A 24,826-nucleotide genomic window follows, 5' to 3' on the forward strand; every position below is an offset into this window, starting at 1 on the left:
TGACGTGCCGGCCTTCATAGGCGCTGCTACTCGCTGCTAACGGCGCCAGCCCCAAAACAGCCTGCGAACAGGCTACACGGGGGACCTTTGCCGTTGTTTTGTGTTTTACGATGCCGCTTTAAAGGCACGCGTGCTGCGCTTTGCGCGTGGGTGCGCGAGCTTCAAATAGCAGGCGCAATAGGCGACGTTTCGGGCAAGGGGGCCCCCCTTTCTTTAGTCGCTTGTTGTTGTTGTTATTGTTGTTGTCGTCCTTGTTTCGTTTGGCCAAACTTCTTCTCGCTCGACGTGTGGGCCACGTCTCCCCTCCTTTCCCCCTCCCTACGCGCGCGTCTTCTCGTCTCGTGCGCGCGAGTTTCTGTGAGCGCGCGAATGAATTCCCCCACGAACGATGTGTTTGTTTGTCTGTCTGTTGTTGCTGTTGTTGTGATTACACATTTGTACTTACTGTACGTGGTGAATCACGTACAGTCGTAGAGCGTTTCACGCACGCACACACACACAACGTACACGCGGAATACTGTACTTAGCGTGTTGGCGGCGAGTGCGAGGCTGGAACGCGGAGAGTGAAAGGGGTAAGGGAGGAGGTTGAGGAGGAGGTGGAGGAGGGAGGGAGGGAGGGTGGCGATGGGGGGGGGAGGGTGCCGAGTTGGGGGAGTAGGAGGAGAGGACGGGACAGCGGGAGGAGGTAAGAGGGAGGTGGTTGGGCCGAGGGAGCCGTGTGGAGATTGTGATGAGGACAAGGGGGGTGCTGGGTGGGGTGGGGTGGGGGGGTTGGGGTGATGAACGGGGTGGGTGCAGGGTTGCAGAGGGAGGTGATAGCAGGGGGTTGAGGTTGGGTAGGGTAGGAGAGGGGTCTGTATGGTGGAGGGGGGGGGGTGGTTGGTTGGGTGAGTGGAAAGAGATGGGGGGGGGGGGGGTCACAGGGTGGGGGCGGGGGGGGGGCGAGAGAGAAGCTGTCAATCACCGAGCCGCTGCCCAATCGCGTGCGTCCATCGAGCAGAAGTGAATGTTGGTGCGGTGACGTCACGCGCGCCAGGTGTCGCGCGCGCGCGCGCGCGGCCGCCGTCCCCGCTCGGATCGGGCGCTCCTATTAAGATTGGGGCGAACCTCGTGGAGTGGGAGAGAGTCGGGAACCACAGCGGAGGAGGAGGAGAGAGAGAGAGCTCCAACGCTCTCTCCACTCCTCTCTCTCTCTTCCGATCTCTCTCTCTCACCGCTTTGCGTCTCGCGCTCCGAGCCGCCCGTTGGCTGTTCACTCCATCCGGCTCAATGATGCGCTCCGTAACTTTTCTTGTCGTTGGTTAGGTGACTTAACGGGGTATTGCAACGCGAGTTGGTGGGGGCGGGGGGGTGCAAGGGGGTGGTGGTGGGTGTGTGGAAGAGGGTGTGGTGGGGGGAGAGATTTGTGGGTGGGTGGGTGGTGGGGTTTAGGAGGAGAGAAAACTCAAAAAGGAGGGGGGTGGTGGACATCACCCCCCTCCCCTCCTCCACCAAAAAAAAAAGACGCGAACGAGAGTTGAGCCGCGGAAAGAAAGCAAGAAGACAGCGGCTAACCCAAAAAAATTCCTCGAAAGTGTGCAGAGAAGGCTACGAACATCATCAACAACAAACTACATCCTTCTCCGCGCGAAATGGAATCGTCGGCCGCGGCGGTTAAACGAAACCAGGCGCTGAGGTTGGTGGACCTTGCCGTGAGCCACCAGCACGCGTGCCAGACCCTCGCCGGCTCGGCCTTCAGCGACTTCGCCGGCTACCCGCAGTCGCAGCCGCTCACTCACCCCTCCGTCGAGGGCACTGCGGGGGGGTCCCAGGCGGCGTCGCACGCATTCGGACCGCCCGGGGAAGTCTCAGGATCCGCCCTTAAATTAAGCCCCCCTCCCCATCTGCCGGGACACGCCGATCTCCTGGCGGGGTCCCACCACCACCACCACCAGCACCACCACGCCACCACCACCACCGCCACCACCGCGGGTGGCTTTAGTGCTTCTGTCGCGGGCGGGGTGGACTATGGGAGTCCCGTTGCGCGTGCCAACTACTCCGGCGGACGAGACTTCATCATACGCCAGAACATCACGGCAGCGGCGGCGGTGGCTGCCACAACAGCGATGCCCGGCCTCAACGACCCGCTCGGAGACGCCGTGAGCAGCGGAGGAGGAGGAGGAGGAGTTGGTGGCGGTGGCCAAGGGCACAGGGAGCAGGTTCCGCACGGAGGCGGTCACGGACTCAACGGGCAGATGCGTCTCGCACTGCCGCTCGACGTTTACGCGCGGCACCACCATCACCATCACCACCACCACCACGCAGAGTACGCAGCTCAGCTCGGTCGCACCCCGGACCCCTTCTCGGCTGCGGCGGCCGCGGCGGCCGCGGCTGCCGCAGCTGCTGCAGCTGCCGCGGCCGCGGGCTCGTCGCTCCACGGATTCAGTTCTGGCGCTTTCTTCCGCTACATGCGCCAGTCCGTGAAACAGGAGCTGCTGTGCCGCTGGGCAGAGAGGGGTCCTGTCCAGTCCCTGCAGCAGCATCACCATCACCATCATCAGCAGCATCAGCAGCAGCAGCAGCAGCAGGGAGGAGCGCCCAAAGCATGCGGACACACGTTCGCGAGCATGCACGAGTTGGTGGCGCACGTCACGGGAGAGCACGTGGGTGGGCCCGAGCAGGCCCACCACGTGTGCCACTGGGACGAGTGTCCCCGCGAGGGGAAGCCCTTCAAGGCCAAGTACAAGCTGGTGAACCACATCAGGGTGCACACGGGCGAGAAGCCCTTCCCGTGCCCCTTCCCCGCCTGCGGCAAGGTGTTCGCTCGCTCCGAGAACCTCAAGATCCACAAGAGGACGCACACAGGTAAACGGCACTCCGCTTGCGAGAGTGTGTGTACACGTGTGTGTGTGCACGTGTGTGTACACGTGTGTGTGTACATGTGTGTGTGTGTGTACAGATGTGTGTGCACGAGTGTGTGTACACGTGTGTGTATGTACACGCGAGAGTGTGTGTACACGTGTGTGTACACGTGTGTGTGTGTGCACGTATGTGTGTACACGTGTGTGTGTACACGTTTGTGTGTGTACATGTGTGTTTTTAAACGTGTGTGTACACGTGAGTGTATGTACACGTGTGTTTTTAAACGTGTGTGTACACGCGAGTGGGTGTGTGCACACGTGTGCGTGTACACGTGTGTGTGTACACGTGTGTGTGTGTGTACACGCGAGAGTGTGTGTACACGTGTGTGTGTGTACACGCGTGTGTGTACACGTGTGTGTGCACGAGTGTGTGTCCACGTGTGTGTGTGTATGTACACGCGAGAGTGTGTGTACACGTGTGTGTACACGTGTGTGTGTATGTGCACGTATGTGTGTACACGTGTGTGTGTACACGTTTGTGTGTGTACACGTGTGTTTTTTAATATGTGTGTACACGTGTGTGTGTACACGTGTGTGTACATGTGTGTGTGTACACGAGTGTGTACACGTGTGTATCTACACGTGTGTGTGTGTACACGCGAGAGTGTGTGTACACGTGTGTGTGTGCACGTGTGTTTGTACACGTGTGTGTGTACATAGGTAGGTGGGGCGGTTGATGGGATGGGATGTGATGTGTGGGAGGATGAGGGGGGGGTTATGGTTGGGTCTACGGGAGGGAGAGTGTGTGTGTACACGTCTGTGTGTACACGCGTGTGTGTGTACACGTGTGTGTGTGTACACGTGTGTGTGTACGTGTGTGTGTGTGTACACGTGTGTGTGTACACGTGTGTGTGTACACGCGAAAGTGCTTGCTGGACGGATTTTCTGGATGCGTTTGGGATGGGGTTGCTGCTGCGTTCGCGAAAGTAACGCGTCCCAAAGTAACGTCAAAGTAACGCGCCCCAAAGTAACGTGCCACAAAGTAACGTGTTGTTGCGCGAAAAACGGACTCGAGCGCGCGTTGAGCGAGAGTTAGATATCCGCCTCGGGTTTCCAGCTCTCGTCTCGAACATCATCGTCGTCATCATCATCATCGTCGTCACCGTCGTCATCGTCATCGTCGTCATCATCATCATCGTCGTCATCGTCACCGTCGTCATCATCGTCATCATGACGACGATGATGATGACGGCGTGCGACAACGCATATATTAACAAACACATAACGTTAAGTATCCCAATGTGGAACGGCAAACTGCTCGTCCATCCATTATCGTGAAACAATCATAGCAAGGCACGGCCGAGCGTGCTTCGTTTGCCCATCGGAGGCAAGGAGGAGACTCACTCGACGCTCTTGCTAATACGGTAGTTTCGGAAGGGTCGCGTCACACCGGAATTGATTGGCCGGTTGGATGCAATCAATAGAATGAAAAATGAGAGACCGGATGAATCACAAACCACCCCTCCAGCCCCCCTCCTTCTCCAGCACCGCGGATGTCTGTGCGGTCCCCGTGTTTGCTTGACCGTCTCCGCATGTTGGGAACCCGGCTTTGGGCTCATCTCGAGGTAGGGGTGGTGGGGATGGCGGGGAGGGGGGGGGGCAAGGAGTGGGGGAGTGGTGGTGGTGGTGGAGAAGGGGGCATTATCGGTGGTACTCGTTTCAACTCGTCACGTCGTCTGTACTGGAGCCGCTGTTGGGTCGGAAGGGGCTCACGGTGGGGTTGGGAGGCTCATGGGAAGGTTTCAAGAAATAATAGAAATAAAATAATAAATCACGACGTTTCGGAGGCCACACAAGCCTCCGTCTTCAGATGGAACAGTCACAGCACAATTGCTGTATCAAGTATTATTTTTATTATTTATTTTTATTATTTATTTTTTACCTACGTGACTTTACCGAAAAGACCTAAGAGTATGAATCCTTGCAGTCACGAAAGCTTCAAATCTAGAATTAATGGTTCAAGAGTCACGTCTTCCCTTCTCGCGACCGCTAGAGTGACCGCCTACCTGCTAGAGTGACGGTCTTCTCCCCAGTAGAGCGACTCGCTACCCAGTATAACGACTTTCTTCCCAGTATAATGACTCTCTACCCAGTATCACGACTTTCTACCCAGTATCACGACTCTCTACTCAGTATCACGACTATCTACCCAGTATCACGACTATCTACCCAGTATCACGACTCTCTACTCAGTATCACGACTATCTACCCAGTATCACGACTATCTACCCGGTATCACAACTCTCTACCCAGTATCACGACTATCTACCCAGTATCACAACTCTCTACCCGGATTCACGACTCTCTACCCGTTATAACGACTCTCTACCCAGTATCACGACTTTTTACCCAGTATCACGACTCTCTACCCAGTATCACGACTCTCTACCCAGTATCACGACTCTCTACCCAGTATCACGACTCTCTACCCAGTATCACGACTATCTACCCAGTATCACGACTCTCTACCCAGTATCACGACTATCTACCCAGTATCACGACTATCTACCCAGTATCACGACTTTCTACCAAGTATCACGACTCTCTACCCAGTATCACGACTCTCTACCCAGTATCACGACTCTCTACCCGATATCACGACTCTCTACCGAGTATCACGACTCTCTACCCAGTATCACGACTCTCTACCCAGTATCACAACTCTCTACCCGGTATAACTACTCTCTACCCAGTATCACGACTCTCTACCCAGTATCACGACTCTCTACCCAGTATCCCGACTCTCTACCCGGTATAACCACTCTCTACCCAGTATCACGACTCTCTACCCAGTATCACAACTCTCTACCCGGTATAACGACTCTCTACCCAGTATCATGACTCTCTACCCAGTATCACGACTCTCTACCCAGTATCACGACTCTCTACCCGGTATCACGACTCTCTACCCAGTATCACAACTCTCTACCCGGTATCACGACTCTCTACCCAGTATCACGACTCTCTACCCAGTATCACGACTCTCTACCCGGTATAACTACTCTCTACCCAGTATCACGACTCTCTACCCAGTATCACGACTCTCTACCCAGTATCACGACTCTCTACCCAGTATCACAACTCTCTACCCGGTATAACGACTCTCTACCCAGTATCACGACTCTCTACCCAGTATCACGACTCTCTACCCAGTATCACGACTCTCTACCCGGTATCACGACTCTCTACCCAGTATCACAACTCTCTACCCGGTATCACGACTCTCTACCCAGTATCACGACTCTCTACCCAGTATCACGACTCTCTACCCGGTATAACTACTCTCTACCCAGTACCACAACTCTCTACCCGGTATCACGACTCTCTACCCAGTATCACGACTCTCTACCCAGTATCACGACTCTCTACCCAGTATAACGACTGTCTTCTATCCCCGTAAGTCATCCACATACCGTCAGCTTTTAGCCTTGCGTACTGCTAGCTCCAAGTACTGCTAAATCTAAGTACTGCTCGCTCTAGGTACTGCTAAATCTAAGCACTGTTAGCTTTAGGTACTGCTAAATCTAAGCAGTGCTCGCTCCAAGTACCGTTATCCATGGGGGCTGTTAGCCCTACGTTCTGTTAGCTTCCCGCGAGGTTAGCCCAAGTACTGTTCGCCTCACACGCTGTTTAGCCCTCTGTACTGTTCGTCATACGTACCGTGATTATTATTATTGTTGTTAAGGAGCACACGAGTCAGGAGTTGCGTGACTCTTCGCCTCAGCTGAAACACAAAGCGCGGACTTTTACCGGCCCTGTATTTCTTTTTTAAAAGCAGAGAGGTGGGTGGGGTGGGGGGGACGACGACTGCGTCTTATAATCCGGTGGGTACGTGTAAGTAAGTGTGTCTGTGTGTAAGAACAGATTTTTTGCTGTTGTTGTTGTTGTTGCGTGGACCCGTAATTGAAACTGCGTAAACAAAAAAAACCGGAGCGGCGTCTTTAATTCCGGAAAGGTTTTTAATCTGGGGAATGCGGTACCGATATTTTTAGGGTCGTGTCCGCGCACGGTTTGCAGTTCGTTCCTGTCTGTTTTATTGAATCTATCTGTGCGGCGTTTTGGATATCGCCCCCCCCTTGTGTGTACCGCGCGTATCGTCAAAACTCTCACCGTGTAATGGAATTGGCCGAACAGCCCAATGGTTAGCAGCAACCTCCTGTACATGTAGTCTTGAGACTCAGTGGGGCGTTCCCGAGTTAATCAATGGCATTATATGTTAATGTGCCATTTTTATTTCGTGATAATTTCAGTGCCCCTTAATTAAAGATATGATGTCGTGTAGAAAGTCCACTCGCACTCAAGAAAAGTCGGTGTGTGATGATTTTAATGATTCAATTTAACCACCCACTCACCAACCCACTCACTCACCACACTGCACGTCACAACAACACACTCACTCACCAGTCACTCACACACAAACTCACCCTCTCACTCACCACACTGCAGGTGACAACAACACACTCACCCACCCACTCACTCACCCACTCACCCTCTCGCCCACTCACTCACCCACTCACTCACCCTCTCGCCCAATCACTCACCCACTCACCCTCTCACTCACCACACTGCAGGTGACAACAACACATTCACCCTCTCACTCACTCACTCACCCACTTACTCACCCACTGACCCACTCGCTCAATCACTCACCCACTCACCCCCTCGCTCACCACACTGCAGGTCACAACAACACATTCACCCTCTCACTCACTCACCCACTCACTCACCCACTGACCCACTCGCTCAATCACTCAACCCCTCGCTCACCACAGTGCAGGTCACAACAACACACTCACCCTCTCGCCCACTCACTCACCCACTCACTCACCCTCTCGCCCAATCACTCACTCACTCACCACACCACAGGCCATCACCACTCCCTCTCTGCTTCTTTCCCGTGCACCGATCCACTCTAGAATTCGATGCCCTCCCATCATCGTCGCCTCTTCCCTCCAAGATTTCTATTACACGGTCAAAAAACACAACCTTGCTCATGATTTCAAGAATCATACACCGAGCTATTACAACCTGTTTGTCGCTGGCCGTTTGGCGTATTTAATCGCTTATTTCGGCCTGTGGCTCGGCAAAAACCCCGGGATACTGTATCACGACACAAGATTGTCTGTCTGTCTATCACTCGCCAGCAAAGTTGGGTTCTACTGCGGATCACAGCTGCTACCCTTGCCAGCAACTCGTGGCGCTGTAACCCTAACCCAGGAGGTCGCCAACGAAACTAACAATAAGATAATTTTTTTGTAGTTGTTCGAGGTGAGATGGTCTCCTTAATAAGTAACTGTCACGAAGAAGCAACAGTCCTTCAACAATCAGAGAGCCGCGTGTGTCGCTGCTCCGTCGAAGGTTGCCGACCCCGGAAACCTCCCAAGCATGTAGACCCACGTGAGCGCACGCATTGCACAATAGCGGTGGCGAGCCGGGAGATCGGCCCCGAACAATAAAACAAAAATTATTGTTATCAAGGACAGCAAAAAAAAATATTACGCGGACGAAGTGACTTTTTTTTTTTTGCTCGTTCACTCGCTCGCTCGAGTTCACAGTACCCCCCGTCCAGTTTAACATAAACATCATCGACACAATCGACACACGGAGAGGCTCACAACACTTGAGCGTACGGAGGTGCACGCGTGAACGTCAAACTCCTTTCGTTACCGTGCCGAGCCAATCGCGCTAATGGGAAGGCAACGTGAGTCTTGTTCGTCGAACAATCGTCGCTTGATTGCGTAGAGACGGGGAGAGTGGGGCACGAGTATCAGACGCGAATGACGTGAAAAGTAAAGCTCTCACGTGTTCTTTGTTGATATACTCAAAAACGCAACTCTACGACCCACATATGCATGCACGCTTGCGTAGTACATTGCATACTGTACTGCATGTGCAGTGTGTACGCGTGCAGTTCCTCCCGTTAATCCACTGCTGGATTAGGGGTTGTCCGCCTTCAACTTCCCAACTCACTGACCTCCGCGTCCGTGGGGGTCGTGCGGATTCTTTGAACATATTTCACCCGCCTTGGTGAATCAGTGGTGGTTGGTCACCAATGTAGAATATCATTATCATCATCAGATATCACCTGTCATGGTCAATCCACTGCTGGATGAACGTCACGATCCAGAGATGTAAATATCCACTTGGACGCCGGCTGATGTGTGTATATTCTGTTCGAGATCAAATACAAAGATCCCCCGTATAGCACACGTTAGGGTTAGCGCGCCAGCACCACGCCCAATCGACTTTGTTTCCCCAATGCTGATCTTTACACACCGCAGCAGATACTGATTCGATGTTTACACAACCGCATCTGGTACTCATTTGAGGCTGAGTCGACCTAGGGGAGGCCCAGGACCGGTTCAGATAATCGTCACCGGTGTTGGCTGTGAGCGATAACCGAACTCGGATCGCCGGGTTCGGAGCGCAGCGCGCTAACCGCTATACTACCGCTTGTATATGTACACACACACACAATTACACATATAACTAGAACGCACAATATATGTATTTTTAAAGTGCACGGCTTTGCGTTCAAATAATGTTTTTTTGCCACGGATTTATGTCCGTAACAACTGTCTCCCGTAAGTCGAGGGTGCCGTCAGCGCACCATACTTTGGAAGTGAAACGTGAAACCAATGCTGCTGAAGCCATTAACGCAAAACACGCGGTGGATTTTCATGAGCATCTGTCTCGGATTCCGGAGTTATATATATATTTTTTTATTTTTACGGAGGTTCCTTTTCGTAAAAATGTTTGAGATACAATTGAAAACACGCCGCGGTGTTTTCCACGACCTCTGCTGTTGAAACGGTTTACGATTTTAGTTGGTTTTGGTGTTGTCTATAAATGTGTAAAATAAACACGAATTATTTATGGTGCAATTGTGTATCATTGCAAACGACTAGTTGTCTGTCCGTGCCCGCGACTCCGATTAGCACGGTCAACGATGTCCTCTGCGAATAAAGTTCGAGTTACACATGTGCATAGCATTCATAATTATTATGTCGCGAATTCTTAAAAAAAATCCGCATATTTTTACGACTATTATCATTGTGATACGTCATGAATAAAATATTTTGAGAAATTAAATTTACAGCGCTTTAATTAACGAACCAATATATATTTAAAAAATATATTATTTTATGTACGGATGCGTACTTTGTATAATACTCTATTGTAATGAAAAGTGTAATAATATATAATGCAAGTAAATTAAAATATAATAAACCTATAACTTTTTCAATATGAAAAAAAATTAAAGCACTAAATTCATAATATATATTGTAGTCTATTTTACAATATATTAAATACAGTGACGTTTCGGGCAATGACCCTCTTGCAAACTTAGATTTTTTTTTTACAGATAATGGCCAATGCACGCATCAATAACCTATTTAAAAAATTTTAAAGGGTTATTCGCGTACGTGAAATTACAAACACAACAGAAAAGATTTTATATATATATATATTGTGTATTTGATTAAAGTTGAGAGTTTTTATTTGAATAAATTATACGTTGAGACGGCCACAATAATTTACATGCTTTTGCCAAACTCACTTCGGAATTAGCCTTTAATTTATTATTGAACAATTCGCACTGACCAGCATGGTGAAGTATGGCCATATGACCATCACGATCACCATTGCAATCGATCGACAACACGGCATACTTTACAATAGACAAAGATCCCCCGTATAGCCTTTAACGGACTGTTGGGGCAAGTGCTGTTCACGAGCACCTATGAATGCCGGCACGGCGCACTAGGGGGTGTGGTGGACAGAACTACGCCCGGCCGCCTTTGTCTCCACGGTGGTGACGTTTGCCCACCGCTCCTCGTAATAATTTGAGGCTGAGTCGACCAAGCAGAGGCTCAGGACTGGTTGAGGTCGTGGCCACTGGCGGCGTTGGGAACTCGGCTCGCCGGGTTCGTAGCGCAGTGCGCCAACCACTGCACCACCGCTTTCAACACAGACACAAAACAAAGATCACCCGTATAGCCTTAACATAGTGTTATAGGGCAAGTGCTGTTAGCGAGCAGCTATGAAGGCCCGAACCGTACACGAGGGGGTGGGTGACTAGCACCACGCCCGACCGCCTTTGTCTCCCCAGTGGCGATGTTTACACACCCGCACCAGGTACTCATTTGAGGCTGAGCCGACCGAGGGGAGGCCCTGGACCGGTTCAGATAATCGTCACTGATGTTGGCCGTGAGAGGGAATTGAACCCGGGTCGCCTGGTTCACAGCGCAACGCGCTAACCGATACACTACCGCTCCCCACACAGACACACACACGCACACACACAGACACACACACACACACAGACACACACACAGACACACACAGACACAGACACACACAGACACGCACACACACACAGACACACACACGAACACACACAGACACACACACGCACACACACAGACACACACACACACGCACACACACACGCACACACACAGTCACGTACAACACACGCACACACACACAGACGCACACACAGACACACGCGTGGGCAGATACTGATTTTGCTAATTCTCACTTTCAACAAACTACATATCCGGCAATTAAATCGCTGGCAACTTTTACCTATTCCAACATTGCTCGTCTATTTTATCTCCGCGCGGGTAAAACATACATATATACACTCTCACGCTCGTAATATTGTTCCCAGGAGCAGTTGGCAGAAAGAGAAACAGTTGCCATATGAAAGGGGAGACTCACTGCCTGTGCGCACACACAGATGGGGCCCCTGTCCCTCGCGAAGACTTCCGATGTGTGGGGTGTGTGTGTATGGGGTGTGTGTGAGTGTGTGTGGGGTGTGTGTGTGTGTGTAGGGTGTGTGTGGGGTGTGTCAGTGTGTGTGGGGTGTGTGTGTGTGGGGTGTGTGTGTGGGGAGTGTGTGTGTGGGGTGTGTGTGAGTGTTTCTGGGGTGTGTGTGTGTGTGTGTGGGGAGAGTGTGTGTGTGTGGGGTGTGTGTGTGGGGTGTGTGTGTGTGGGGTGTGTGTGAGGGTGTGTATGTGTGGGGTGTGTAGTGTGTGCGCGTGTGTGTATGTGTGGGGTGTGGGGTATGTGTGTGAGGGGTGTGTGTGGGGTGTGTGTGTGGGGGGGGGGGTGTGTGTGTGGGGGGGGGTGTAGTGTGTGTGTGTGTTGTGTGTGAGTGTGTGTGGAGTGTGGTGGGGGTGTGTGGGTGGAGTGTGTGTGTGAGGGGTGTGTGTGTGTGGGGTGTGTGTATGTGGGGTCTGTGTGAGTGTGTGTGGGGTGTGTGTGAGTGTGTGTGAGTGTGTGTGGGGTGTGTGTGTGTGGGGTGTGAGTGTGTGTGTAGTGTGTGTGTAGTGTGTGTAGGGTGTGAGTGTGTGTGTAGTGTGTGGGGTGTATGTGAGTGGGGTGTGTGTGTGTGGGGTGTGTGTGTGTGGAGTGTGTGTGTGTGGGGGTGTGTGTGTGTGTGGGGTGTGCGTGAGGGTGTGTGGGGTGTGTGTGTGTGGGGTGTGTGTGTGTGGGGTGTGTGCGTGGGGGGTGTGTGTAGTGTGTGTGTGTTGTGTGTGTGTAGAGTGTGAGTGTGTGTAGATTGTGCGTGGGGGGTGTGTGTGTGGTGTGTGTAGGGTGTTAGTGTGTGTGTGTGAGTGTGTGTGGTGGGGTGTGTGTGTGGGGAGTGTGTGAAGAATGTGAGTGTGGGGTGAGTGTGGGGTGTGTGTGGTATGTATGTGAGTGTGTGTAGTGTGGGTGTGGAGTGTGTGTGAGTGGGGGCGTGTGTGGTATGTGTGTGTGTGGTGTGTGTGTGGGATGTGTGTGGTATGTATGTGAGTGTGTGCAGTGTGGAGTGTGTGTGAGTGGGGTGTGTGTGCGGTATGTGTGTGTGGGATGTGTGAGTATGGTATGTGTGTGAGGTGTGTATGGTATGTGTGTGTGTGTGGGGTGTGTGTGTGGTTTGTTTGTGGGGTGTGTGAGTATGGTATGTGTGTGAGTGTGTGTGGGGTGTGTGTGTGTGTGTGGTATATGTGTGAGTGTGTGGGGTGTCTGTGTGTAGTGTGTGTGTTGTGTGTGTGTGGGGAGCGGTAGTGTAGCGGTTAGCGCTACGAACCTTGCGACCCGGGTTCGATTCCCGCTCACGGCCAATACCGGTGACGATTATCTGAACCGGGCTCCCCTAGGTCAACTCAGCCTCAAATAAGTACCTGGTGCGTTGTGTAAGCATCGCCACTGGAGAGACAAAGGCGGCCGGGCGTGGTGCTGGCCACCCACCCCTCGTATACAGTGCCGGTCTTCATAGGTGCTCGCTAACAGCACTTGCCCTTACAGTCTGTTAAGGCTATACGGGGGATCTTTGTCTACGTGGCGCGTGTGTGTGTAGTGTGTGTGGTGTGTATATAGTGTGGTGTGTGTGTGGCGTGTGTGAAGTGTGTTTAGTGTGTGTGCAGTGTTTAGTGTGTAGTTTGTGTGCAGCGTGTGTGTGTAGTGTTTGGTGTGTGTGTTTAGTGTGTAGTGTGTATGTGGTGTGTATGTAGTGTTTAGTGTGTGTGTAGTGTGTGTGGTGTGTATTTAGTGTTTAGTGTGTGTGTAGTGTGTAGTGTGTGTAGTGTGTGGTGTGTGTAGTGTGTGTGTGTAGTGTGTGTAGCGTGTGTTGTGTGTGTAGTGTGTGTAGTGTGTGTGTAGTGTGTGGTGTGTGTGTGTAGTGTTTAGTGTGTGTGTAGTGTGTGCGTGTAGTGTTTAGTGTGTGTGTGCAGTGTGTGTGTAGTGTTTGGTGTGTGTGTGTAGTGTATGTGTGGTGTGTGTGTAGTGTGTGTAGTGTGTGTAGTGTGTGTGTAGTGTGTGTAATGTGTGCAGTGTGTGTGTAGTGTGTGTGTAGTGTGTGTGTAGTGTGTGTGTGTAGTGTGTGTGTAGTGTGTGTAGTGTGTGTGTAGTGTGTGTAATGTGTGCAGTGTGTGTGTAGTGTGTGCAGTGTGTGTGTAGTGTGTGTGTAGTGTGTGTGTGTAGTGTGTGTGTGTAGTGTGTGTGTGTAGTGTGTGTGTGTAGTGTGTGTGTGTAGTGTGTGTGTGTAGTGTGTGTGTAGAGTTTAGTGTGTGTGTGGGGTGTGTGTAGTGTGTGTGTGTAGTGTTTAGTGTGTGTGTAGTGTGTGTTTAGTGTGTGTGCAGTCTGTGTGTGTGTGAAGCGTGTGTGTGTGTTGCTGATGTAGACGTGAACAGAGCGGCATGTAGACTGCTCGCGACAGATGCGATTCCAATCACGAGTCGTCCCATCGCCAACTCATCTCTCCCACAACCGCTGTTCATGACTCCTCTCTGTCTCTCTTCTTTGCTGCTGCGGCTGCGGGGCCTCCCCTAGGTCGACTCAGCCTCAAGTACAATCGACAGCAACAAACGCAAACACATTCGTCAATAAACAACGCTGTTTATTGAGCGGTGGTTGTTGCCGTGAGCGCGCCTCGCTGCGAACCCGGCGACCCGTGTTCGATTCCCGCTCACGGCCAACACCGGTGACGATTATCTGAACGCGGTTCTGGGCCTCCCCTAGGTCGACTCGGCCTCAAATGAGTACCTGGTGCGGTGCGTAAACATCGACCGCTAGGGTGACAAAGGTGGCCGGGCGTGATGCTGGCCACCCACCCTTAACAGCACTTTCCCCGACAGCCTGATGAAGGCTATACGGCGGAATCGTTGTATTTGTCTTTGTGTGGCCTTTACAAGGAGAAAAACAGAGATTTAATAGGCGACGTTTCGGGCAATGCCCCTTCTTGACAGCACGTGTCTTGTGTTCAAACACCGCACTGTATTCTTCCCTTCCGAAGCGCTCGTGTACCACATTGCTACGTTTATCTGTGAGCACAACTTAAGCAGTGCTGCTTGTTACTGGTCGCTTTGCGTATTGGGCCTTTGGGCCCGTGCTCAGCAAGGATTACCTATACGTCACAGACATATATATAACAATAATGTGTGTGCGTATTCATATTCACTGACACGTTTTAATTAAATACAGAATTACGCATTCTGCTACGTTTTTTTTTATTAAGTGCATAATTAGCGTAATGATGAACCACCGTTTTGGGACCGGTGGCTTAGCATTAACCCGGCGACCTGAGTTCGATTCCTGGCCACGGAAAACTGGGATCAGAGGCGAGTGATGTTGTGATTCTGTTCTGTCCCGACGTGGGGGTGGTGCAAGGGAGGCTTAATGCAGCAGTGAATTAACAATGCGTTATACCGAGATCATCATCATCATTATTATTGTTGTTGCTGTTGCGTCACTAAATGATGATCAAATTGCACGCACACCCATGTGGATAGGATGAACAGCGGACGCCTCGTGCTACGCGATGAACTCTTATCAGAGGAATGAGACAACTTGCGACGTTAATCTCGTGCGTTGCCGTGATCGATAGAACGTCAACACAGAAAAAATATATAGTTGACGTGACTGGCAATGGACCTTTCTCGTAGCAGGGAGATCGAGGGGACAGAGAGACGCAGTAACAGTGAATAATAATTGGAGAGTGCAATATCAATTGCTTTGGCCTCGGTACCTTTCTACCACGAGGGTCCGTTGCCCGACACGTCGCAAAGTAACGTTTTCTTCTCAGTGGCAGTGCTGTTGACGAATTGGTTGAGTGGTTTGTTGACTGAGTTTGTGGCAGCATCAGTCGACGAACTTTGTTTCAAGGATCGGGTTGGTTGACTTCAGAGACGACTTACTGATAACAACAATGACGATAAGGGATGGGTCATTTACTTTGTAATTAACATTCTGCACCACCACTCCCGACTGGGTGTTTTGTATGCTGTATGATGCATCTGCGTTTGTCGAATACGCACCCGAATGATTTAATCTGGCCTTAAAAGGAGCAGTATATGATCGGCAACGTTTCTGGCGATGACCCTTATTCATGGCACAGTGAAGGACCTTGCCCAGAGAAATGTTGTCCACCCCCCGCACCTCTGATGAGCACGTTTGGCTACGTACTGTGCGACAGAAATGCAACATGCATATACATATACACCTTGCATATAGCACATCTGGCAATTCACCAGCATTGTTCAGGCTTTGCCTGATTGCTGCTGATGAAAACACTGAGTGTCGAAACGGGTCCAGCGTTGTCTTTAAAATGACATCAATGCTGCTGCTGCTGCTGAAAAACATACTCTCAGAAGATCGTATTTCTGATGGAATGCGTAAAAAATTTACTGACGTGGAGAGAGAGAGAGAGTTTATTACAGTATTTGCTTAAGAATAATAACAACATAAAAAAAAAACTATTTGTTGCCAAATTCGATTGAATGTTCTTCATTCTCAAAACGTTTTCGCGATGAACGCTTTAGCCAGGACTCACGGCTAACATCAGCGGCGGTCCTCGGATGGCCCACCAATCCCTCGCTAACCAGCGTGGTGAAGTATGGTCAAACAACCCCCGCCCCCCCCCCACGATCAACACGGCGAGGAAAGTCCTTCATCCAGCAGTGGAATGACAAAGGGTCTATGCATTGTAGACGCGTTGGTAGTAAAACTTTTTAATTAAATACCTTCCATAGAGTGGCTCTTTGGAACTCCCTCTAGTGGAGGTCCTTCCACCAGCAGTGTCAGGAGCGAGCACTTCCAGGGCTACGCCTCTACCCAAGCAAACGTAGCAATTAACATTGGCGGGCAGTCGCGAGGCAACTGTTCTAGGGATGTACATGGCCCCGTCATAGAGACGTGGAATTCAAACCACCGATTCAGCACCGCTAAACGCAGCGTCGCACCGCGCAAGAGTGTGATTGTCATATCCACTGCTGGATGAAGGCTACCCCGAACTTTGTCGGTCATGGGGCAGTGGGGGGGGGATGTTTGACCATACTTCACCATGCTGGCTGGTGTGTGTGTGTTGAACAGGGTGGGGAGCGGAGTGGGGGGCAGGATTGGTACAGATCAGAATATTGATTTAGACTGGAGGTGGAATCCGATGAGCTGTGAAACTCTTTCACGCAGCTGTCAAGTTCGGGCGGGTCAGCAGGTCACAACAACAAACGGTGCAACACATACACGATACGAGTGCAACATAGAGAAAAGTCACTAAATATAATTCACCAATTTTATAAGGCAGCACAATCAACAACAAACTGATGTCACGAACCGCTGTTGATGTTAGCCCTGGCCTGGAAATCGAACTCATAGCACAGTGCGCTAACCACTGGGCCACCGCTCCACCCTGGGTCGGAGAATGATGGTATTTGTGATTTGGGGACTGCGGGAATAATAATCGGACTGAAGAGCAATATTCGTTACCACCACCACCACCAACATCTCAATCAGGCCTTGTATGCATGTGTGTGTGTGTGGAGAGCGGTGGTGCAGTGGTTAGCGAACTGCGCTTCGAATCCGGCGACCCGAGATCGAATCCCGCTCACCAACAATAACAGTGGCGGTTATTTTAATCGGGCATGGGCCTCCCCTAGGTCGACTCAGCCTAAAATGTGTACCTGGTGCGGTGTGTAAACAACTCGGGAGACGAAGGCGGCCGGGCGTGGTGCTGGCCACCCACTCCCTCGCGTGACGTGCCGGTCTTCATTATGCGTTCGCTGACAGCACTTGCCCCAAAAAAGTCTGTGAAGGCTATACGGGGCACCTTTGTCTTTTGTGTGCGTGTGTGCACGTGTCTGTGTGGAGCGGCGGAGGGGGGGTTGGTGGGTGCAGTGGTTAGCGCACCGCTCTACGAACCCAGGGACCTACATTCGATTGACGGTCACGGATAATGTCAGTGGCGACTGATATCTGAACCTGTCCCGAGCCTCGCCTACCCGAGGTCGGCTCCCCTTTGAATCAGTACCCGGTGCGGTGTGTAAGTATCAGCAATAGAGAGAGAGAGAGAGAGACAAAGGTGGGTTGGTAACCGGGCACGTCGCCTTAGCCCGTCGTGCACCGTGCGGGTCTTAATAGGCGCTCGCTAACAGCACTTATACCAACAGTGGGTTCAAGGCTATATGGGGGGATCTTTGTCTTTTGTTGTATGTATCTGTGTGTATCACGTGTGTCTGTATATATATGTGTGTGTATGTGTATGTGGGGAGCGGTGGTGCAGCGGTTAGCGCTACGCTGCGTTACGAACCTGGCGACCCGGGTTCGATTCCCGCTCACGGCCAACACCGGTGACGATTATCGGAACCAGTGGTGGGCCTCCCCTAGGTCAACTCAGCCTCACATGAGTACTTGGTGTAATGTGTAAACATCGCCACTGGGGAGACAAAGGCGGCCGGGCGTTGTGTTGGCCACCCACCTCCGTTGTGTGCCGTGCCGGCTTTAATAGGCGCACGCAAACAGCACTTGCCCCTACAATCTGTTGAGGCTATACAGGCGGTCTTTGTCTTGTGTGTCACGGGCAGCGAATCGTAACCCACCCATCCTGAGTTCGGTTCCCCGGGCCACGCCTAACATCAGTGGCCAGTTGCATTCGAACTTCTCGTCCCGGACCTACCCTAGGTCGACTCAGCCTTAAATGGGTACCTTGGTGCAGCGTGGGTGTAAACATTAGCACTGGTGTAGAGACAACAACAACAACAAGGGAGAGTCTAAACCAGTCGTGGAACCAAGCCACACGATAGGACACCGCAGCCTTAACAGGTGCTCGCTAACAGCTCTACTCCTGCACACCCCCCCCCCCCGCACGTGCTAAGTGCGAGACGGCGTTGCACGCGTTCGACGCGCGCGTCTTTTATATTTTTTTAAAAATCCGAGTGCCCATTGGCTACGAGCAGTTCGGCCGTGCTTTCGGCGCGCCCATCGGAGTCTCGACAGAGGGAGTCCTCGATCGCCTAAACAACCCCCCCGGATCATCCCGCGGCGCACTGCGGCTCGTGATGGATAATTAAGCAAATAAATATTGGCGACATTAGGCTCTACGCGTTTTTGTAAGAATTAAAAAAAAATGTTTTTTTCGACGAAAAAAAATATATGTGAATAAAAATATAAACAAACTTGCTTTTTTATTTACCGGCTAAGGCCCATTGAGCTATATAGTTCGTTTTCATGAGCGATAGCTCAACGAAGTGGCTTATCGCGTGGAAATGTATAGCAGCCGAATACTCTAAACGCGTGATGTTGATTTCAAATGCGGAGAGAAAACCCCGGATGATCCTGAGAAAAATCCACGCGACCACGTGCAGAAAGACACACAAACTCCAAATATACAGCAGCAGGCGTCAGGGTCGGCATCGAACCCACGACCTCCTGTATACCAGGCGAGGTAGTTAACATCTCGCCAACGTGGGGCCCGATTTGGTTATGAATGCTGCCGCGGTTGAATGAACGACTGGCAATCGTAGAGGTTACGAGTTCAAATCCTGGTCGGGGTGGGGTGTGGTGGTGTCCACTCGGCTCCATCAACAAAATCGAGCATCACCTTGTGGGCAAGTCGACAGCAGTTGTCGAATGCATGACACTGTCCTCGCACCCGCCATAGGAACGTGGAATTTTCGCCCGGGCCTGTGAACGGGATATTGCGCACCAATGCCTCGATGTTTATTTCGAGCGAGAATTCCCATTGACTTAAAAATAAATAAATGTAGCCCATCGGCGTGAAACAATCATATTTGTACAGTAATATCTGCGAAATAATGTTAAAGCCACTGCTGGATGAAGACCTCCCCCGCTCCTCGGTCTTATGAGTGGTCTCTTGACCATACTTCACCACCGTGGTGAGTGCGGGTTGGTGGAACGCGTTGGGGTGGTGGGGTTAGGGGGTGGGGTAGTAAGATGGATTATAAGCGATTGAGATATCATTCGCCGTAGCCGGAATCAAACCTCAGCGTGTAGGTTCAGAGCGCAGTGCGTTAAGCACCGCGCAACTGCACCATGTAAACCCGAAACACAAGACAAAGATCCCCCGGATAGCCTTAACGGACTGCTGGGGCAAGTGCTGTTAGCGAGCACCTATGAAGGCCGGCACGAGTTAGCGGACGGTCGTAAGTTCCGATTCTCATACACGCCGCTCGAGCTGGCGGGTCGAGGCTCGTGATCTCTTCAAATATTCGTCACCGTCGTTGGCCTTGAGCGGCTCATCGATCTCGAGGTCCGGTGGGCGACTCTCCCTCCGCTCGAGGAGGGCTGCTGCTACGCAGGACGTTCAGTGTGTCAAGCACGGGGGGGGGGGGGGGGGTAAGCGCACGCCGTCAAAATTACAGGAGAACAAACAAGACACACACACGCGCTCAACACATTCGTCAATAACACCGTGGCCTCGACAAGGAGACGTACGAATAGGCGACAACGCAGGCAATGGTCCTTTTTTTTCTAAGCACGTAAAAAGCAGGGGGAACGTTTCCCAAAACGTTGCCTTGTATATACGTGTCGTTTCCTCTTCAGGTGTTATTGACGAACGTGCTGGATTGTTGTTATTGTTGTTGTCTTGGTAATTGTGCTTTGTGCGCCACTCACTTGCTGACTGCCAAACGAGACGCAGCAGCGGCGGGAATCACCAGAAAACTGGGAGCAAGGGGCGATCGAGGCGAGGCATCGTGGCGATTACACACAGACAGTGGCGCCACGGTGGCTAGGAGATGTTAACTACCTCGCCTGGTGTACAGGAGGTCGTGGGTTCAATCCCGACCCTGAGCCCTGCTGTTGTATATTTGGAGTTTGCGTCTCTCTCTCTCTCTCATCATCATCACGGTGGCTAGGAGATGTTAACTACCTCGCCTGGTGTACAGGATGTCGTGGGTTCGATCCCGACCTTGACCCCTGCTGCTGTATATTTGGAGTTTGCGTGTCTCTCTCTCTCATCATCGTGGTTGCTAGATGTTAACTACCTCGCCTGGTGTACAGGAGGTCCTGGGTTCGATCCCGACTCTGACGCCTGCTGTATATTTGTAGTTTGCGTGTCTCTCTCTCTCATCATCGTGGTTTCTAGATGTTAACTACCTCGCCTGGTATACAGGAGGTCCTGGGTTCGATCCCGACCCTGACGCCTGCTGCTGTATATTTGGAGTTTGCGTGTCTCTCTCTCTCCCCGTGATCGCGTGGATTTTTTTCCGGGTCCTCCGGTTTTTTGCCCTCCACATTCAGAATCGACGTCACGCGTTTAGAGTATTTGTCTGCTGCACATTTGCACGTGATGATGATCAGCTACTTCGTTGAGCTGTCATTTGTGGTGGCCAGGTCACTTCTGAATAAGAGCTGTATTGCTCAGTGGACATTACCTGGAACACGACAATAGTTGATCTCACATGAGCATCACTCTGCAACATCAACAACAACCACATCAACAACAACAACTATCAACAACTCGTGAATTAATGTCACATCCAGGTGGTGTCACGTGTAACCCAGTCACGTGTCACGTCCCCTCGAAGTCCAACGTTGTTCAAGTCCCACTAATATCTTAATTAACGATTTAAATTAATTCGGCTGTTTTTTTGTCTTTTTTGGGGCAGGACAACTGCAGGATTTTAACATTTTTATTTTTAAAACGCGAGTTGAGAGAGAGGCGACCGTCTTGAGCAACAGCTTTCTTGCAATTGTAACGAAAGTCCCGTTGTATAAGCAGAACTCGATCCTGTATCTATACGTGTGTCTAATTACCGTATATGTAGAATAAAAACAATTACACGCATTCGTCAATAACACTGTGACCTTCTTGAAAGAAAAGCATCGTATCAGAGGCGACGTTCAGGGTGATGGTCATACTTCCTAGCGCATCAATGAATGGCCTTTTCCCGAAACGTCGCCTATTTTTATTTATTTTTATTTAAAGGCCACAGTGCGATTGACGAATAGGTTGAGCGTTATTAATTGTGCTTGTACACCGCAGGAAACGCGAAGTCACAAAACAACAAAGGCACGATAGCGTGGCTTTGTAATTTTACAATTCACACACCGTGTCGATTTAAACAAAAAAACACATTTATGGCTGAGTCGACGTAAGGGTGGCCCAGGCCAGGTTCAAATATCTCTTCCTGTTGATGTTGCGTTTAGCCAGGAGAAAAAAAAAACAACTCACCATCTTACCGCCAACCATAATAGCTGCTCGCTAACCACCCCTGTCCCTCAATCACACCAGGGCTGACGGGTTTTTTTTTGTTGGCGTGTGCCTGAGCAATTGTGTTGCGCGTGTTTACGATTGTGTGTGTGTCTGTGCACGATTCGGTGTGGTCGCGTCTGATTGTGTGGCTGCGTATGCTTGTGTGTGTGTTTGTACACGCTTGAGTACGTGTGTGGCTACGTGTGTGGGTGTCTGACAGTGTGATTGTGCATTCGGCTGTGTGCGTGTGATGTTGTGTGGCTTGTATCGTTGTGCGTCTCTGTGTGTGGTTGTGTGTGTCTGTATGTGCATGCGTGTGCTTTTGAGATTGTGTATATGTGTGTGTGTGTGTGTTACAGCGTGTAATATTATATCACACGCATGCACATAGAGACACGAGTTCGATTTCCACTCACGGCCAACACCGGTGATGATTATCTGAACCAGTGGTGGGCCTCCCCTAGGTCGACTCAGTCTCGAATGAGTATTTAGCGCGGTGTGCAGTAAACATCACCACTGGGGGAAACAAAGGCGGTCGGGCGTGGTGCTGGCTACCCATCACCTCGTGTGCCGTGCCGGCCTTCATAGGTGCTCGCTAACAGCACTTGCCCCTACAGTCTGTTAAGGCTATACGGGGGATCTTTGTCTATGTGGTGTGTGTGTGTGGTGTGTGCTACTCGCAGCACCTGCCCCAAAAGTCTGTGAAGGCTATACGGGGTATCTTTGTCTTTGACGTGACTCCGCGTGATTGCACGTGTGATTGTGGTAAATGGGTGTGTGTGTGTGGCTGATTGTGTGTGTGTGTATGTGTGTCTGTGTGGGGGTGTAGCGGTTAGCGCTACGCTGCGCTACGAACCTGGCGGCGACCCGGGTTCGATTCCCGCTCACGGCCAACACCGGTGGTGACGATTAACAGAAGCGGTCCTGGGCCTCCCCTAGGTCGACTCAGCCTCAAATGACTACCTGGTGCGATGCGTAAACATCGCCACGAGGGAGACAAAGGCGGCCGGGCGTGGTGTTGGCCACCCACCCCCTCGTGTGCCGTGCCGGCCTTTATAGGTGCTCGCTAACAGCACTTGCCCCTACAGCCTGTCACAGGCTATACGGGGGATCTTTGTCTTTGTGCTACTGTGTTTATTTGACGGCGTATGCATCTGAGTAAAGGTCAACCCGTTGCGATACGAACCCAACGCGTTCTAATCAAACGTTCGTTACACATTTTTTTTTGGTTACCAGTTGCTACGAAGCGCTTAATTTATTTAAGTGCGTCGTAATTACGATACGTGTGTGTGTGCGTGTGTGGTTGGTTGGTTGGGGGTGGCCTTTCGGAGCGGTGCAGTGGATCAGCTTGAATCCCGGCGAGTCGAGTTCGATCCCTGCTCACAGATAACATCAGTGGCGACTAACTATTATTGCCGTGTATACATATCAGTACAAGAAAGACAAAGGCGGCCGGGTGTGGTTCTGGTTCACGCTAGCCAGTCGTGCGCCTATTCTGACATTAGGCATAGATGCTCATTAACAGCGCTTGCCCGAATAGCTTTATGAAGGCTACACGGGAGAGCTTTGCCTTTGAATAGGTGTGTGTCAACGTTAGATTGTATGTATGTATCTGTGCAGGTGCGTGTGTGTGTGATTGTGTACGTGGCCGTGCATGTGTATTTGCGTGCGTGTGATTGTGGTGGCTTTTTGTTTCTGTGTATAGTTGTGTAGATGTGTGTGTGATTGTGTACGTGGCTGTGTGATTATATGTGTCTTTGTGTGTGTGTGTGCGGGCGATTGTACCTTTCTGTGGGTCCGTGTCTGTTTTTGTGTGATTGTGGGTACATAATTGGGTGATTTCATGTGTAAATGTGTGATTGTGTGGCTGTGTTTGCAATGGGTCTGTGTGTGTGATACCGTGGGTGTGTGTGACTGTGGGTGTGGGTGACTGTATTTGCAATGGGTCTGTGTGTGTGTGATACTGTGTGTGTGTGAGACTGTGTGTGACTGTGTTTGTAATGGGTATGTGTGTGTGTGAGACTGTGTGTGTGTGAGATTGTGGGTGTCTGTGTGTGTGAGACTGTGTGTGTCTGTGTGTGTGAGCCTTCAGAGGTGTTTTCCAACAGCACTTGCCCCAGCAGTCTATCAAAGGCTATACGGGGGATCGTTGTCTTTAATTGTATGATCTTCTATATCGGTATGTAATTGTCCGTGTAGGTGTGTGGATGCTTTGTGTGTATCTCAACCTGTGCATGCATGTCCATCTGTACAACTGCAGCGAGTCACATGTTTATTTTAATTGGAGTTGTAATGCGATATTACATATACTATGAGTGTCTATCTTTTATAATTGTCTATATTCTACTGTATGCTATGCTCGCCCCCCCCCCCCCCTTTAAAGTTCTATACAGTAATGCGTTAGCTTCCTTAAAAAGGAAAAACAATATATATATGCGATAGGTGACATTTCGGGTAAAGAGCATTCTTCAAAGCACGCGTCATCTGTATTTGCGTGCTAAGAAGGGCAATGGTTATAATCTTTTCCTTTCAAGGTCACACGTTGATGTTGATGCTGTTATTGACGAGCGCGTTGAGTGCTGTTGTTGTTGACTGTGCCTGTGCACCGCTGCCAAAGCAGCAGCACCACCACCACCATGATTTCGTGAAAGTGCGAGATCGATTTGCTTGGTCCACGCTTCGTTGAGATGAAGCAAGGAGAGGAGTGACGTCACAATCGTCGCAGACTGACGATGCATGGGTTGGCCCAGTGACGTCACAATCGATTGTGCACAGGCGGTGCAACTGCACAGGTGGGGCCACGTGGCCCCCCCACGGTTTCAACACCTAAGCCTCACCTCCCTCACCTCCCTCCCTCACCTCCCTACCTCCTTCCCTCACCTCCCTCCCTCACCTCCCTCACCCCCCTCCCTCACCTCCCTCCCTCCCTCACCTCCCTCCATTA

The 24,826-nt window shown here is 51.1% G+C and overlaps 1 protein-coding gene across 1 annotated transcript in view; it reads left to right on the forward strand.

Moving 5' to 3' along the window:
• Window positions 1–1,401: 1,401 nt before the first annotated feature.
• Window positions 1,402–24,826, forward strand: part of LOC144947041 (zinc finger protein ZIC 5-like) — a 31,101-nt gene continuing 7,676 nt past the window's right edge. Inside the window, exon 1 of the mRNA XM_078876188.1 lies at window positions 1,402–2,844. Within this exon, the coding sequence (XP_078732314.1) occupies window positions 1,632–2,844 (1,213 nt within the window). The 5' untranslated portion in view covers window positions 1,402–1,631. The remainder of the gene's footprint in view (window positions 2,845–24,826) is intronic.

The sequence above is a fragment of the Lampetra fluviatilis genome, chromosome 43 (assembly GCF_964198595.1).
Source record: "Lampetra fluviatilis chromosome 43, kcLamFluv1.1, whole genome shotgun sequence".
NCBI lineage: Eukaryota > Metazoa > Chordata > Hyperoartia > Petromyzontiformes > Petromyzontidae > Lampetra > Lampetra fluviatilis.